The 12,149-nt window shown below is 35.8% G+C and overlaps 1 protein-coding gene across 6 annotated transcripts in view; it reads left to right on the forward strand.

Moving 5' to 3' along the window:
• Positions 1-12,149, forward strand: part of THADA (THADA armadillo repeat containing) — a 168,671-nt gene that overhangs the window by 11,426 nt on the left and 145,096 nt on the right. For all 6 annotated transcript variants that reach the window (XR_012774823.1, XM_075496299.1, XM_075496302.1 and 3 more), the window contains exons 14-21: positions 728-850; positions 1,804-1,927; positions 3,391-3,539; positions 4,424-4,634; positions 6,033-6,168; positions 6,523-6,659; positions 7,073-7,231; positions 8,415-8,572. Coding sequence is in view for 5 of the 6 variants with exons in the window: in XM_075496299.1 (XP_075352414.1) it covers positions 728-850; positions 1,804-1,927; positions 3,391-3,539; positions 4,424-4,634; positions 6,033-6,168; positions 6,523-6,659; positions 7,073-7,231; positions 8,415-8,572 (1,197 nt within the window). In the remaining variant the exon portion in view is untranslated. The remainder of the gene's footprint in view (positions 1-727; positions 851-1,803; positions 1,928-3,390; positions 3,540-4,423; positions 4,635-6,032; positions 6,169-6,522; positions 6,660-7,072; positions 7,232-8,414; positions 8,573-12,149) is intronic.

Raw genomic sequence — 12,149 nt, forward strand, 5'->3', positions numbered from 1 at the left:
CTGTGCTGTTAATAGTCTGCAGGGATTGAGTATATCAACATTGTGGAAGTTACCAAGGTCACATGTAGATCATGGTAGAAGGATATGGATAAAATGAGGAAACCATGTATGTATAAAGAATGTTTTGGAAGATGTTAACAGCAAAAGAAAGCAGTGTGGAAGGAGAAAATAATTTGAGACGGAGGGAAAATGAGGGAATAGGTTTGGCAGAAACAAAAGAGAAGTCTCTTTCCATTCTTGCCTGGTGCAGACTGAGGAATATGAGATGGAAAAATTGTGTTAGAGGGAGTGTAATAAGAAAGGAAATAATACTACTGGGTAATAAAGGAGCTGGGGGAAGCACTCCTGAGGTGAGTCAAACTCTGTAAAAGAGACACTGAAGCTATAAAAATTATATGCATTAATTGAGCTTTTTTTATGGAGCAACATATGTTCCACAGAAAATGGGGAGGTGGGAGGAGAAGACTAGGCATGAATTTAAGGACGAAGATGGAAGAAGGCTTTGGAGGTGCACAGGGAGGGGAAAAAAGTTGGTCACGAGAGATATGGGGAGCAAAAAACTTGGTTTTGGAGTGGAGAGAGAAGGATCTGTTCTGTGTTATACTGTATGCAAACTTTTTAAAAATTACAAGCAATATGATCTGGAAAATAAGCTGAAAATCCCCCTTTCCCTTATTTAACTGTCAATGATTCTTGCCTTACCTGTGTTTTGCTTTTGTTTTAAAAGTTATTTTGTAGGATACAAGAAAGTTCCCAGGTACTTTATAAATTGGAGCAAAATAAAACCAAGCAAGAGTTACTTGAAAACTCAACTAAAAGGCATCCTTTGGGGATTTTGCAGCAATATAAAGTAAGTTAGACTGCTAGAAATACAGATATAAGAGATGGGATAGCATTTCTGAAAGACAGTGCATTGTTCTTGAAAACACGTCTGGGTAGCATAGGCTGTGTTTGTGTTAGGAAATAGTGCAGTGCAGAAGGAAAAAACCTGTAAAACAAAACCGTGCTGAGAACCTTGTCTACTCTGTATGGACTTACACAAGTTAATCTTGACTAAATGTACTGTTGTCTCATGAACTGAGTGGCCTTTAGTATTTGAAGGGTATCTTTAAGGTTAATTTTGTCCAAAAGCAATAAAGGTTATTTTCTGAGGGATTGCTCCATGATGTGAACTGAAACAGCAGTAAGTGGGGAATGACTGGAGATGTATGCCCAATCCAAACTAAAATTTTCAGGTAAATGTTCTGTCAGCTGCTGGTAGTTTAGTAGCAAGTTTTAAATGATGTGTGTTACTTGAGCTTCAGCCTTTTTCTAGCTCTTCAGAATGATCAGTGAGAGAATGAATGACAGAGCTTCAGCACAAAGACTTTGTATGAAGACTTCTTTTGTATTTGTCCTTTTTTCCTATTTGAAGGCTCACATAATCAGTTTCTTTGTGTTAAACTGTTTCTTGTCTTGAGTTCTGCTTTTCTTGTTCAACTAATTTTCAAGGTTTTGATACAATGGCCATCTTTTTGTGGGAGTGGGGAAGGGAAACTGTGGGTGTGTTGTGGTTTTTTTTTTTTTTTTTTTTTTTTTTTTTTTTTTTTAAAAAAAACCAAACGATTGTCCAGCCTTCACTGTACTCTGGGAAACAAGAAGTTTGTCAGTACTATGAAGGTAGCCTCCCATTCTTCCAAAATTAACTGTAAGGTCATAATTTTTTGAGTAACATGTAAAGCAGAATGTCCTGAATTCAGTACTTAGGCTTTTGTTTGTAGGGCAGCAAGTAAACTGTCTTAAAATTTTTCTTGTGATTTTCAGGATTTCATGTCATCTGTATGTGACAGACTTTTTGAGGTACTGTTTCCTGGTTCATCACACCCAACCAGATTTTCTGCACTAACTATTTTAGGATCAGTAGCAGAAATATTTTCTGTTCCAAAAGGTGAGAAGCCTAATTTATAGGCTGTAGGAATTAGACGTATTGAAGAAGATTCTTTTATGCCAACTAGACAATTTCTGTCAAAGTAAAATGGTATTCTTAGTCTTCAATTTCTATGGCATTTCCTTCAGGTAAAATGAAAGCAACACAGGAAGGATAGTAAGTTTTATTGGAAAATAGAATATTGAAGTACATGCAAATATTTATGGCCTGTGAATATCTTCCATAAATTGGGATTTTCTTGCATAGCCTGTTTTTTAACAAGGTTTTTCAATTAATTTTTGTTATTATGAAGAAAACTTTTGGGCAAGATTCAATATATTTGATAACTTTACCCCCTTTTCCTGTTCTAACATCTTGATAATATGTAATTTAAAACGTGGAGACCATAAAAACTCTTGATTGAAAAGGCTTGCATATCCTTATGATATTGTTATACTAAATAAGGAACGATTTAATTGGACAGTTTATGATGTTGTGCTGCTGTTATTTTAAATTTTCTTCACAATCTTACGACAACCCCAATTCAAGAAGCATTAGTTAGAGCCTTGGAGGATTGATGGTCTTGCTAAATCTTGTCTCTGGATCATATGGCCAACATAAAAGTATGTTTTCAGTCTTAAATTGTAACTTTTTTTTTTTCCAAAGAAATGAGACATGTAAGATAAAAGTTGATTTTGAGAGGGAAGAAAAAATGCCTTCTTGGTAGGTGTTTTCAGAAAACCCCTGATAAATCATGAACACAATTTTATTATTACGAGTTTGTGGTATGTTGTTGCTGGTTCTTTGTTGTGTGGGGTTTTTTTGGTTTTGTTTTCTGGTTGGTTTTTTTTTTTTTAATAGAAAGTTGTATTGAGAGTTGGTTATAATAGCAGCTTTAGGATTTCAGAAGCCTGACATTACTTCTATAAAGGAGATTTAGCTGCTGTTGTATTCTGTGCTGGAATGTGGTCTACTTGTTTACATCTTAACATTTCTGGCTTCTTTACAGCCAGAAGCCATGATACCTTTAAATCTAAATTAAAAGCAAAAAATTGTAATGGCTTTCTATGACAAAAAGAACCCCAGAAACTGAACCCCAAAACACACTGAAGTTTTAAACCTTTTTTTGAGAGAATTACTGTCTAATATTACATACCTCCAGGAAAAGAATTTTTAAGCAAAGCTGAAAGAAAGCTTATTTTCAGTGCTGAATTTAATGTGATAAATGGGATTCTGTTTTTGGCAATAAGTTACTTTCTGTATTACTGAGAGTAATTTTTTGGATATGGTAACCTTTTTTTTTTTTTAACAGTAAGCATGGCATTTTAAGACCTATTAAGAGAAGTAAGTAATATTAAAATAATGCTTTAGCTAAAATTTTATTTTAATGCTTCTTTTAGTATAGCTAAGCAAACTGTGAATACAGTGCTTATTCTGGAAAGAATTACAGTAAAACTATGTAAAGCATTGATTTCTTTCAACAGGCCAGGCACAAGTTTTTCAGTTGGATCAGGAAATTGATTCTGCTCGTGTCCGAACTTTGATCCAGTGTTTTGCCAGTACTTTTGAGGAAGTAAAAGTTCTGGCATTTGGGCTTTTGATGAAACTACGTGATGTTGCATTTAAGTTACAGGTGTGTAATTAAAAATAGTTTAAAGGGAGTAATTTTGTGAAAGATGTATGTTCTATATTATACCAGGTACTTGGGTTAGGTACAAAGCATGCTTCCTGAAAATTCAAAGTTGGTCCAAGTTGCCTGCAGTAGTGTTCATCACTAGCATCTTCTATATATTTTTTACACAGCTTCTGCCCTTACCTAAGGAGGCTTGGACCTTCACTAGTGGATGAAGGGTTTGGGAAGTTCATTGAGCATGACTATGAACTATCAGAGAAATTGTTACTGCAAACTCCTTGCTTAGTTGTGACTTCCCTTTCTAAATAATTGAGGCATTTTGACTTGGTTACTCTTGTATTTTAAGAAATTCAGCTCTGTGTTTCTTTTTCTTTCTGATTGGTCTCAGATTTCATTATCTGATTGTCTGTCTTGATTTCTCCCAGATTTTGCCCTCTGACTCAATACTGATTTTTCTGTTTATTACTTCATAAAAAGTTACTTTCAAATTCGTAAGTGCTGGTGAACAAATACTGCTTCCTGATAAACTATGCTTCTCTGTGATGTCTGTTAGCAGATAAAACACAGTATTTGAGAGAAAAAAACCCAAACAAAAAACCATCCTCCTGTGAAGTGCAGTGTGTTTGAATACTTCTTTATAAATCACTGTCCCCATCCTCAGTGTGTATGTAGTTGTATCTTTGTTAAATACATACACATGCATGTTTTGAGTGTAAGATGATCAGTGTACAAAATAAATGTTTCTTAAGAAATATGTACCAGCAAACTTATTGAAAAGCAGGTTCTTAAATTCTAGGGTGCTAAGTAGCTTAGTTAAAACAATGTGCAAGCTTGATAAAATGAGCAATACTATGGGGTGGTTTTATTTATTTATTTTTTTTAAGGATTCTGAAAATCTAGATCTCCTATTCCAAGCAGCAGTGGATCTTAGTACAAGTACCAAGCCATACGATTGTGTCACTGCTTCATATTTGTTGAACTTTTTAGTACATCATAAAGGACTACAGCATATTTGTTTAGGAAAATGGGTTGAGCATAACCTGCAGATAGATGAAAACACATCAGTAAGTACAGTGGAGAAGAACACTTTAGCAGGTAAGCTTCTGGGGAGATGAACCCCCATGTTTTTTATATTTATTTGAAACCTTAGCGCTTTTCCTTAAGGTTTTTGGTAGGAGGCATAATAAGTAAGAGATGCTTATTTCTAATAGGATTTTAAGTATATTTTGTTTTGCTGTCAAGAAGCCAGGTGCCTAAGTAAGATCTTAATCTAGTCCTGTTTGTATTGAGGCTATCGAATGTTCTTAGAAGATGGCTTTTGTTATTATTTTGATCAGAGGGAAAGTGACATTGGAGTCCTGGTAGCTAGCCTGATGAAGCTGTGCACATAAAGTACAGGAAAGGAACCTCTGCTTCCTCTAAGAGCTCGCTCACCCAGAGAGGAGGCAGCTGTAGTTGGTCTGTGTCACGTTCCAGTACTTGGTATTTGCAGTGCTGCCCCTTGGAGCTCTGTTCACTTGGAGAAATTTTTCTGAGTGGTTTGCAGTCCTGCACATACATTTCTGCAGCAATTAGTCTTTGTTCACATGTGGAATATTTTTCTTTGGTTTAGTACCTCTGGCTGAAAGCTGGGAGGCTCTAGATCTGGCAGATTCATTAAATGGACTTCCTTCACCTTTTGTAATTTGCAATAAAACTAAAATCTTTAAATTCATTATTTGTAATAAAGCATTGGATATAATTTGTAGTAAACTCACTATTGGGTACTTTCTTGTGCCATTACTGGCTTCTCTACAGGTGCTTACTAATACTTTTCTTCATATGCAGTGAAATAATGATTTTGAGACGTGATTGTGGTTGTCATAAACAAAGCAAATGCGTGGGTAACCTCATGTCTCATTGTTATAGAGATCTCCTGTTGTTAGTTATCTGTAGTTTGTTATTTGGGTCTGTAATTCATTCTGATTCGGACATTGAGATGCCGCATGGTATAAATATAAATAAAATAGGCACATGTATCCTTGAAAATGGGGCAGGTTCTTTAGTGGCTAATGCAAGATTCAAATATTTAACTGTAGACTTCTGATCTTTAATATTCTGCTGAACTGTTTTTTGTATTAACCTGGCTCTAAGGGTGAAGTCTGACTTTCAGGATGTGGTAGGTAACTTCTTTTGACTTCATGATGAGCTGTGGGATGGTCCCTTAGTATAGGGTCTGGGATTGTGCTTTTGACAGCTGCTGTTTGATTTGGATAGACAGACTAAATTGATTATAACAAATATTGCTGGACTTTAGGTAACTGAAAATCAACAATAACTTTTATTTAAATGACAAAAGAGTGAAAAATGTAAACAAGGAAATTGCTGTGAATTTTCCATTGAATTGTTGTGTAAACAGGCTTTATTGCTATTTCTTTAAAGCAGAGTTGTTTCTTAGAAAGTACAATATATGTATGTATGTATAATGCAAATCTGTACTTTTTAAAATTTTAGTTATCAAGCTTTTGTTGGTGAACGTTGAAGAAGAAATATTTCAAGCTAAGAAGTCTCTGCTTCAAGCAGCAGCATCGTTCCCCATGTATGGGAGAGTGCATTGTATAACTGGGGCTTTGCAGCAATTACCATTTAAGTAAGTAAAACATACAGCTAAATAGTAAGTCGTAACCCTGTATTTAAGCACAATGGAAGAGCTGTTCAGGAGAACATAAAAGCATACAGTGTTATATGTAACGAAATCCAGTACCTGTGGCTTTTAGAACCCTTACTGGCTGCTGCACTGTTTAGCTAGCTGTTGGATACTTCCTTTGTATGTGTTAAACTCAGTCTTAGGACTTTTCAAATTGTACCCTATTTATAGTTTTCATAAATACTGTTGCGGAAGTGTTTGTAACTTCAGTTATTTCTTTTAAATATAAAATTATTTTTAATCCATGTTGTGTTGGTTTTTGTTTGTGACTTTGTTTTTTCTTTTTTTTTTTTTAAGTAACTTGACATTGGTAGCTGAATGGAAGGAAATGGTGGCCAGGCTCATTCTGATGTCATACAAACTCTCTGCTGTAGTATCACCAGTAGTGCAGAGCTCATCACCAGAGGGTCTTATTCCAATGGATAGTGATTCAGGTAAACAAAAAACCAAACAAAACCCCAAAAGACTTCTCTTAAAATCTGAAGCTCCTGAAGTTCTGTTTGTCTTAGAGCAATTCAGAACTAGAGCTAGCATCCCTCCCCTCAATTTCCTATTTTATGTCATAATCTTAAGCCACTCTTAACTTCTGATAGAGGTTGTCTTGACTTCTGCACTTTAAAAAACAAAAAACACTTGCAGATTGTGCTGTTGCATCTGCTTCAAAACAGATGACTAATGTCCAGTTTTCTTTCTTCCTTAATCCTTGTAATCACCATAGTTTTATATTTGGTTTTTAGTGCTAATAGCTTTCTTTTGTACTTAAATACCCCAAATGAATTACATTTGTATGAGCAACTGGAAGTAAAAAACAAAACTATCTTAAATATTCCTCTTGTTTAATGTGTAGAAAGTGCAGGTCGTCTGCAGATGATTTTGCATGAGATACAACCACAGGACACAAATGATTATTTTATGCAAGCAAAAATTTTGAAAGAACACTGCAAAGTAGAGTCTGAAAAGCTGGCTGACCACAGGCCAATGGAAAATGTTTGCACTGAAATGAGAGGTAAATCTAATGCTGTATTAGTGATTAAATCAAGATATTCTTTATAGAGCAGGCATTTTACGTGGGTGATCAAAATTGGAAGTTACTTGCTCCGTATAATGTTTCAGTTCTTCAATAAATCTGTCAGAAGCTAGTTATTCATGGGCATGGTTTTAAAGACTAATTCACTGTGTTTCTGGAATATTGTGGTTAATCTCTCTTAGAGCACAAGTGAACATGAGTTGTTTTGATATTGGCCTAGACTCTGTTGCCTTAACTGCACTGGCCAGGTAATCTTTAACACCTTTTCTGTCAAGCAACGCTTTTAGTGCATTTCTTGTTGAAAGGTGTTAGTGTGATTTCCCTCTCCAGTGTACACAAGACTAGTGGGGAATATGTTAATGCAATAAAACTTGTTGCATGAAATTACATAAGCAGAAGCTTCTGTTTGAAAGATTCTGGTGGTAAAATGTTAGATAGTATTTGTCTACTTTAATGAATAGTAGCTATGAAATTGAGCCTTACAGTGATAAAGAAATTGTAAACTTTGGCGTATTTAGTGTATGCCAGAACAAATTTATAGAATATCTGTACATTTTTAAATTTAATAGTTTATGCAAGCTTTTTAAGGGTTAAATATTTGAACTTTCTTTCCTCACTTGTTTTTTTCCTATGTTTAAAATAGTTTTGGTTGGGCCATATGTTTTGTCTCATGAAAAGTCTGTAAATATGTTCAAGTGGCACAATGGCCACCAGATGGGGATGTTGCATTAGAAACGTGATGCCTTTGCCAGGCCTCTTCTTATGGGGGCACCTGGGTTAAAAACCAAGTAACATACAGCGAGTGATGGATTGATGATTAACGTGGAGTTTGTTGGAGCCTGGCTCCAAAGTTGTAGGTGTTTGGTATAGTTCAGTGTGCAGGTGAATACCCATTGTAACCAAAAGACCTCTACTCTTTTAAATAGCAGTTTCCTGGTAAAATGGTATACTGCTGCCTTTTCCAAGTGGAATAAAGTACTGTGAGTGTTCAGGAGTGGAAGCAATTAGGGTCCGCAAAACTGAATTATCTTTTGGCTTAGCAAGTTTAGAAATTTTTTTCATAGTTAATTGTGTTTTGTAAGAGGATCAGGCTAAATGAAGTTTAAATTACAAATCTATGTCTGAGAACCTTGAGTTATATTTGTTGATTTTTATTTTTAAGGTAAAGAAAGGCAAACATGTGATGTCACAGCTCAAATGGTTCTTGTATGTTGCTGGAGAAGCATGAAGGAAGTATCTCTGCTCTTAGGGACACTGTGTAAACTTTTGCCTTCACAGGCTACATCTGAACCTTCAGATGGGTTGATTACTGTAGAACAGGTAGGGGAATAATTTTTATTATAAAACCTTCACTTTCTTTTGGGGTGGTGGTGGTGGGGAAGGCAGATTTCAGAATTTTTTTTTTTTTTTTAATCTACATTCTGTATGGGAAAAGGTGTTGTTTTTTTTTTTCATTGCCATGTTCTTCTCATGGTTTTCTTGGTTTTTTATACTTGGTTAACAGTCTACTTTTTGATAGAGTGGTATTCAGAAGGTATAACTAAAGTAGTAACAGATAAGTGAAGAAATTATTACACATAGCTAACAAACTCAAGGAATAGCCGTTGTAATTGTATTGGGTTATAAGATGTGTGCTGTGTTGAGGGATACCAATGCCTGCCTGCCTCCCTCCTCTCTCTCTCTCTCTCTCTCTCTGTATATATTAGGCATTGATAGAATTGCTAAAAATCTTCTAAATTGACTTCATATTTGAATTGTCTTTTGTTTCATTTTGAACTCTAGATGTTGGGATTTTACTTAAAGGTCTTCATTAATTGAACTTCATAATCAATAATTCTGAAAGTCAAAACATGCTGCCTAGTTGTAGTCTTGTCCTCCGTAGGAGATTGAATTATGAATAATTTGTATGTAATGTGACTCTCTTTTTCCTCCAATTTTTTTGATTTAAGAGATCAGAAATGTTAATTTACCATCTGGGTCTCTTGTAGAATGTTGAGTGCAGTGTTTACAAGAAGTTAGATTACCACAGGCATTTATTTGGGAAATATTTTGTGCTTATTAAATTTCTGTTTTTAATTGATGACCTTTTCATTTCCATATGGTTTCAACAAAACCAGTCTCTACATGGAGAATTGAAATATGCAAGACATACTACTTTTTAACCTCTTTTTTTCTTTCCAACAGAAAATACTTAGTTTTTTCCTTAGGTGTTAGAACTTTCTATCTTAAAATAAATCATAGTATAATGTACTGCAGATCTTATTTCTTATGTTATCTAATGTTGTGGTGCCATGGATTAATGTTAGTATCTTTATTCTTGCATTGTCTCTAGCCTTCATGTTTTCATCTGGTTAACAGCTGTGCTTGTATTGTTGCAGAGGTCTGGAGGGCAGATGAGAGAACAGATATGCATTTCCACCATTATGTTCCTTAATCTGCTCCAAATCAAAAAGGAATTGGTATTTTAGAATGAGTCAGCTCTGGCTGTAGCATCTCTTATCTTTATTTAGAAAGCAGACATTAGTAGTTGCCCTTTCAGAAATGCTGTGTTATTAAGCAACATGTCTTCTTTTCCTATAGTTGCCTCATTAGATTATGCTTTTGATGCCTTCCTGTAAAACAGAATGTCTGTGTTCTAATTTGAAGAATGCTAATTGATGAGAAGTCAGTTTGAAATCCTGATTTTCCTCAGGTTTGCAAGGAAACACACAAGGAAATACAATTTGGCTGAATGCATAACAAATATTATAGGAAAAAGTGCAGGCGTTTTCTCTGCACTTTTTATAACTGGCATTACCCTATTGTACAAAAAAAAAAAAGAGAGGATTTCATCATAAGTGACTAGAAATGTCGATACTAGAACTGCTGTGGCTTCAGACTTTTGTTAAACACTTTTCAGTGTTGAGAAATAAGAGAATTGGGTTTTGGTATCTTGTTCATGTAGAGCTTTCCCTTAAAGTTGCCTATTCTTTTTCTTTATTCTGTACGTATTAAAAGAGATTTAAGAATACAGAGGGGGAAAACTGGAGAGAAACCTTGATCATATTGCCTTGAGTCAGGGCTAAGTAATTGTTGATAAAAATCTGGTAGCAGCACTTGGCCATTCTGTGTCATCCTGTTGCAAAGCCTTCCTCGTCTTGTACCTTGCTTCATGTCTAGGTCAGTAACTGTGTTAAATTGTGCCTTATGGGATCAATGTTATTGTCGCAATTTATTCACACAAAAAAATCATAGTGGGTGTTGAATTTGCGCATAGTTTTTTGACTATTTTTGCCCCCTTTTATAATTGAGCATGCAGATTGAAAAGACAGTGTCTTGCGGTGCTGGTCCACGTTAAGAAATGGCACAACAGAACTGTGCTTCTTGGTAGGCAGTGGTGTTAGCCAGCTGCTCATGGCACTAATTCTTGATTCCTCTTTGTAGCTGTTAATGCTGTCTGTTGTGGTATGTACCTACATAGGAGAAGTTGGCAGAGAGGCAGCTCTTGTTTGATACTTCTTTTTTTTTCTTGTTACTAGGAAGTTGGGACAATATCAAATTTGCACTTTCCTTGTCTTTTGAGTAAGAGATTGGGTTTGCATGGCATTTGAATGCCACTGTGTGCACTGACTATAACAACTTCAGCTCCTTGGTCTGGAGATGCGTGTCTAGAGTCTGAAAATACTGTATTTGAACTGGCAGTCTTCAAAGCCTAAGCCATTTTGCGATAGCTGCTTTGCCTTTAAAAACAGACATAGGAAGTGCCTAGTATGTCTGGAGGGATCTCTCTATTCAAATACATATTGTACCTTTTATTCTCCATCTGACCCTTAAAGTCTAGAGATGGAAGGCTCAAAGCTTTGTCTGTGAAAACAATCAATACAAACAGTATCAGGTCTTAGTAACCACTGTGTAATCAACAAAATGATACTTAATTAAAACTGCATGTTGATTTTGTCATATGACCTGCAAATCATGAGACAACACTCCAAGCCTGGAGGAACTTTTAACTCTTCCTCAAACTCCTGTTTATCTTGCCTGTGAAGTTTTAAGACTGTTTTGGGAGATAAGCTTGCCAGAACTGTGTACCAAAGAGAAAAGAAACAGGCAGCGGAAGTAAAGACTTAGTATTGTCCCAATGCCAGGGGTTCTGCTTGTGTTAACCCAACAGTCAGAGAGAGCTGATCTGAGCCCTTGTGGTGGAACACTGAAGTACACAGAAGACTTATAAGTACTGACAGCCCTCAGTACTTGTTACTTATTTGTGCCACCTGTGCAAAAGTGTGGCTCCCATTGCTGCTTTGGAGTTTGTGCTATTCAAGGAAGAATTTAAAACAAACAAACAAAGAAAAACCCCAAACCCACCAAAAAACAGCCTCTCCCCAGTTCTTCATGTAATCAGTCTATCTCCTCTGGAGTTCGTATAGTTGGCAGTAGGTCACTGGCTACTAGTTGTTTCTAACTGTGAGATGCTTTTGCAGTCCTTTATGGGTTTAAAGCCATCCTCTCCTAACGGTTTGAAAAAAATACCCTCTAGAATGTAGGACCCTACTTTAGTGGCATCTTATTGCCAGGAAAATAAGATATGGAGGCATAAATGTACTAACTTTTTCAGAGCGCTTTTGGAACCTCTTGTACAGAATTTATACCTTGAATACTGAGATTTTTGGTCTCAGCAGCAAGCATGGCCCTGTAAATTGTTGATTGTTGCATTAGTAAGACTAACCTGTTGTGCTCTAGGCTTTTGACCAAGATGATCAAATATATTTAAGATATTTGGTCCCTACTCCATATTTGAATATTTTAACTTTAACCAGGGTGTTTCCTGTGCAAGCAAAGTTGGTAGGGTCACCTTTTCTTACAGTTGCCGTGGATTTTCGTGATGTTGTAGAAAATGTGAATTCCTTGACTTGTTCTC

This window comes from Mycteria americana, chromosome 3 (assembly GCF_035582795.1).
Source record: "Mycteria americana isolate JAX WOST 10 ecotype Jacksonville Zoo and Gardens chromosome 3, USCA_MyAme_1.0, whole genome shotgun sequence".
In the NCBI taxonomy this organism is placed as follows: Eukaryota; Metazoa; Chordata; class Aves; order Ciconiiformes; family Ciconiidae; genus Mycteria; species Mycteria americana.